General features: G+C 36.9%; 1 protein-coding gene across 1 annotated transcript; it reads left to right on the top strand.

Annotated features, from left to right (window-relative positions):
- The first annotated feature begins 2330 nt into the window (after positions 1-2330).
- LOC144209175 (transmembrane emp24 domain-containing protein 1-like) lies at positions 2331-4426 on the top strand. The gene is made up of 4 exons (XM_077735417.1): positions 2331-2542; positions 3214-3311; positions 3425-3602; positions 4154-4426. The coding sequence occupies exons 1-4, from the start codon at positions 2375-2377 to the stop codon at positions 4355-4357; spliced, it is 648 nt and encodes a 215-aa protein (XP_077591543.1). The 5' UTR covers positions 2331-2374; the 3' UTR covers positions 4358-4426.
- The last annotated feature ends 320 nt before the right edge of the window (positions 4427-4746 follow it).

The raw sequence follows: 4746 nt of genomic DNA, 5'->3' as shown, positions 1-4746 counted from the left end.
TGTGGGAGATAAAAAAAACAACAAAGGGTTAATTTGTCTTCCTTTTGACTACGGCACCCCATGAGATTTCACACAGACATGTATGTACACAGACCAAGCTTTGACTCTCACGCGATTTCGGTAAAGCTATTTCTCGGCCTTCGACCGACTCCGGCGCGACAGTGCAATATCCCGGAGGATCACACGGGTCACGGGCCAGGTCGGCGTAAAAAAAAAAGAAAAAAAAAGAAGTAGGCCAACAAGAAGAAGCAGCAACAAGAACAAGTAGTAACAAAAACAATGTCTAGAATAGAAATGCAAAGAGGACTGGCACAGATCCCTGAGGACATCCACAGAGAACAAGTGTGAACAACAACAGGGGACTTAAAAACTGGGACATGCGCATGTTCCATAAATGCCAAGTTGTCTTTCAATTAGCCTAATTATCAAAAGGGCAATGATTACCTGCCAACAATGGGCGGTTTGTAATGTGTAGTTGTGTTTGGAAGTGACAAGCATTGTCAGAATTTGCTACCCATCAAAAGATTCTACTTTGGCAGTTGTGTTTGATGTTAAAATAGGTTCTTGATGAAAAGTAAAGAATAAAAATGTATTCAAAATAGATGAATTCATGTCACAGGGATAATAGGGTGATGCATTGTGGATTTATTCATATATGAATTGAGTCTAAGGAGCATTTTAGTAGTAATTTAGTCATGTTAGTCTGATTAGGTGGCCACAATGGAAATGGATGAAACATTCATTATGAACACTGTGGTAGCAAAATCCCATTTTATTTCAGACGAAAGATGGATGACACCCTAGACAGAGCGAAAAATCTTTGCAAAAAAATACTAAATATTCATGCTATGCTTCCTTTCTAACATCTCAAGTACATTTCAAAATGCTTCATACCCAAAATATATTAAAAAATGGGTTGTGACTCTGCAACTATAACTCCTGAGGTCCTTGAGCCTCTTCGTTTGACTTTTAATATGAAAAGGTTCCTAGCCCTCAGGTGCTATTTTTTTTTATTATTTTGGTGGGCTTTTGGCAATAGTTTTTCCTCGGGCACAGACTCCCCCAGGACCACTCTCAGTGACAAGCGCAATACAAGTTAATCTTTCATAACTGTCAAGAGTATGACTCATATTCCGACCCTCACACAAACACACCCAATATTTTGTATGTATTGCATCCTCCATTTCTTCACAGACTTTAGTGCAAATGTAAGGTCTGTGCCAATGCCATCTTAATTACGGGGCCGCCTCGGCAGCTCTCGGTCGCCATGGTGACGCAAAGATGAGGGAATAAAGAAATTTTCCCATTAGGCCGCAAGCCAGTAAGACACCAGGCGAGCCTTCCCTAAATATGTTGCCAATGAGCTCTCAGCGTCCTCTGCTGGAACTCAGCAGTTCACATTGAATTAAATGGTTTTTTTTTTTTATATTATACAAATATAATGAGATTTTAAGACAAGTAGTCAACATTATATGTCCAGAAATAACAATATCAAACACGAATGAACAGATAAGAAATAAAAATAAAAATTAAATAAGGAATAAACAAATAAGGAATCAAAATAATAGATAAGTAGTAGGAAACAACATAAATAATTAGGGATGTGCAAAAATAACAACAACAAACATAAATGAACAGATAATCAATAAATAATAATCTGAATAAATAATCTATAAATAAGATGTGTATCTAGTAGTTAACAACATTAATAAGTTGGGAAGTACATAAATAACAACAACAAACAAACTGAAAAATAATCAATAAATAATAATAAAGTCAACATTATAGACAAGTAGTAGTCATCATAATATATAAGTAGTGGTCAAAAACATAAATGAGTAGGAAGCGCACAAATAAAAACGACAAACAAACAATAATATGAAAAAACAAAAATACAAACCATACCCATGACTGGTCGCCCTTCAGTTGTAGGGCACACATAGCGACAGACAACCATTCACACTCACAATCCCACCATCAACAAATGGGAATTGATCCCACACTGACCCTACTAAAGTCAGCCTAACAAATCACTACACCACCAATTCCAAAAGTTCTGAATCCCAAATTGCGGACACTTCTAAAACACTACAGATAATTTCAAATTACTTTCTTGCATTTTTTTTAACCATGCCACTAGAAAGGAATTGAATAGGGGTGTCTTGACTTTCAATAGACAATCTTTCTATAGAAATGTCATGTCTTGATTGGTAAGCCGCTGCAAGCATCCAGATGGTCTGGTGGGGCCGGATGGTGCTAATTGAGCTACAGGCCAAAAAAAAAAAAAAAAAAAAACAAGACCGACACGAGCTCGGCTGGCTCGGCAGGTTTTGACTGCAACAAATCTTGTCGTTGGTTCATTGCAACTGGAACGATGGCGCACGAGTATCTGTTAGCCTGCTTGGCCTTTTTGGCCATCAACGTGGTCCGGGTTTTGGCGTCCACCCAAGACATGGAGTTTACCTTCTTGTTACCAGCGGGCAGCAAAGAATGCTTCTATCAGACTCTAGAAAAAGACAACAGCCTGGAATTTGAATACCAAGTACAGTAACTCATCTTGACTCTTTACTACTGTGTTGGCAAAAAAGTGTGGAAGAAGCGGTGGGATCTTGAGTGGGTTCAATTCATGTTATTTTATGTTATCCTAATGTCAGTAGAATTCTAGTATGCACATCAAATTTGTCAAAAATGCAGGTCAAATCAAAAGCTGCTAAAATGAATACCACAATAATATTTTCCAATTTTTATGTTATTTATTTTTTGGTGGTAACATTATAGATGCAAATCTTCCCTTACTTTTTCGTCCTTAGCATGTTTTACAACTAGGTTGTTTAAAAAAAAAAAAACTAAAAGTCAAACCGGAAAGGTTTGTCTGACTGCTATATTCACTTTTAATTATAAGTTGTGTTTAATACGTTGACAAGAATGATTGTGGAGGTTTTTTTTTCTTTTACAATGGAGATGCTTGTATAGGCAACATATGCCACGTCATACTTATTGTTCAAACCAGTTGTGCCACAATGAATAGGAATTCACCTGATAATTAGTCAAAGTTATTCATCTTGACAGACATACAACTTAGGGTTCCCCATTTCTTTATAAGCCTGGCGGCCCATGAATGATCGGTGGAGGCCCTCCAAGTCTAGTCCAAAGTCATAGAAGAATAAAATTGTAACATGAAAAAGATTAACGCTATAAATCTAATATTTTCAGGTGGTCGGCCAGGCCAATCTGGACATCACCTTTTTCATGATTTCCCCCATCGGCCGTCGAGAATTTGAAGACAAGAGAAAAAAACACGGTCTCTACAAGTACGGCTCTGGTTTAAACTCATGCTTGTTTTTGGCCTTAAAAAAACAGGCAATACTGACTGAATGTTCATTTTTATCACATTTCTACATTTTGTTTTGGTTTGGTTTGGTAGGTTAGAGCGCACGGTGGAAGGTGACTACCAGATGTGCTTTGACAACAGCTTTAGCAAGACAAAAGAGAAGTTGTTGTTCTTCACGCTGCACATCGCTGACAACCTCAATGACGACATTGATTGGGCAAAAAGCATCATCACTAACGATACCTTGGAGAACAGGCTCATCATCTTTAAGGTCAGTCATGCAGAAAATGAATCAAAACTATGCAAAACCATACATTTTCTAGGGATTGCTTTAAGTCAAACTCCAAAAAAATGTCAGAAAAAAACAAGGCAACCTTTCCATTTCCTCCCAAAGTCACAGTTGACCCTAAAACATGTTTTTTCCTCACAAAAAAAAGATATTCTAAATGCATCAAGCCCAACACATTTTCCTTAAATGAGGAAAATGTTCAAAAAAATTGACAAACATTTGACAAAATAATGGAAAATAACTATATTCCAATAATAAAGACTAGGACAAAGTTCACAAAATATAAACTAAACAAAGATGCAAAACATTACTCACCCAAAACAGCAACATAATGCAATCCTTCCACCTGAACACATGGTTTGAACACACAGACAAGGGTTAATGATTAAACAAAAACACCTGCATCCTACAAAGGAAGGGAAGCCAAAAGGGACAAAAGGGCAAAAATGCATACAAATCACACAGAGAGGACACAGATGGCACCCATCCAGCAACCCCAATAACATGAAAAACATACATATATTTTTTTGCAGGATCGCCTGGATGTGATGTTTGGTGTAGTCCATAGGGGGCGGGTTATCCAGTTGATGCTGAGGACCTACGACACCCGGGACCAACTCCGGCAGGACAGCAACCTACGGAAGGTCAACTTATGGTCGGCCTTCAACATCTTTGTCATCATCGGCGTGGCTATCACTCAAGTTTACATTTTGGAATCGCTCTTTCCTGGAAAGTAGGGGGAAAAAAAGGCAGAACAAAACATCCCATGTTTTTTTTTTTTTAAACAATAAAATTAAAATACATCATCGGGCCTAATTTTTGTATTGATTTGATTCGTTTTTTAATTTTTTTTAGGCTTCTTAACTCACACATCATACAACACAATGATAACATTTATTTGACTGAGAAGGTTGGCAGCAATTGGTTATTTATAGACTATTATATTCATACTGTCCTTTCAATAATGTGAACATATTTTACATATTTTAAAGTACATTCCCCAAGAAAAAAATTAATAAAACTGAAATTGAAATTAAACACCTACATATTAATCCAAAAAGTTCTAAATTGTTACAACACCTTTTTGTCATTTGTAAATTAATCAGAGGAAAAATTATTGTTGGAT

The sequence above is a fragment of the Stigmatopora nigra genome, chromosome 15 (genome assembly GCF_051989575.1).
Source record: "Stigmatopora nigra isolate UIUO_SnigA chromosome 15, RoL_Snig_1.1, whole genome shotgun sequence".
NCBI classification, from domain to species: Eukaryota; Metazoa; Chordata; class Actinopteri; order Syngnathiformes; family Syngnathidae; genus Stigmatopora; species Stigmatopora nigra.
This window is presented reverse-complemented; position numbering and strand designations above follow the sequence as displayed.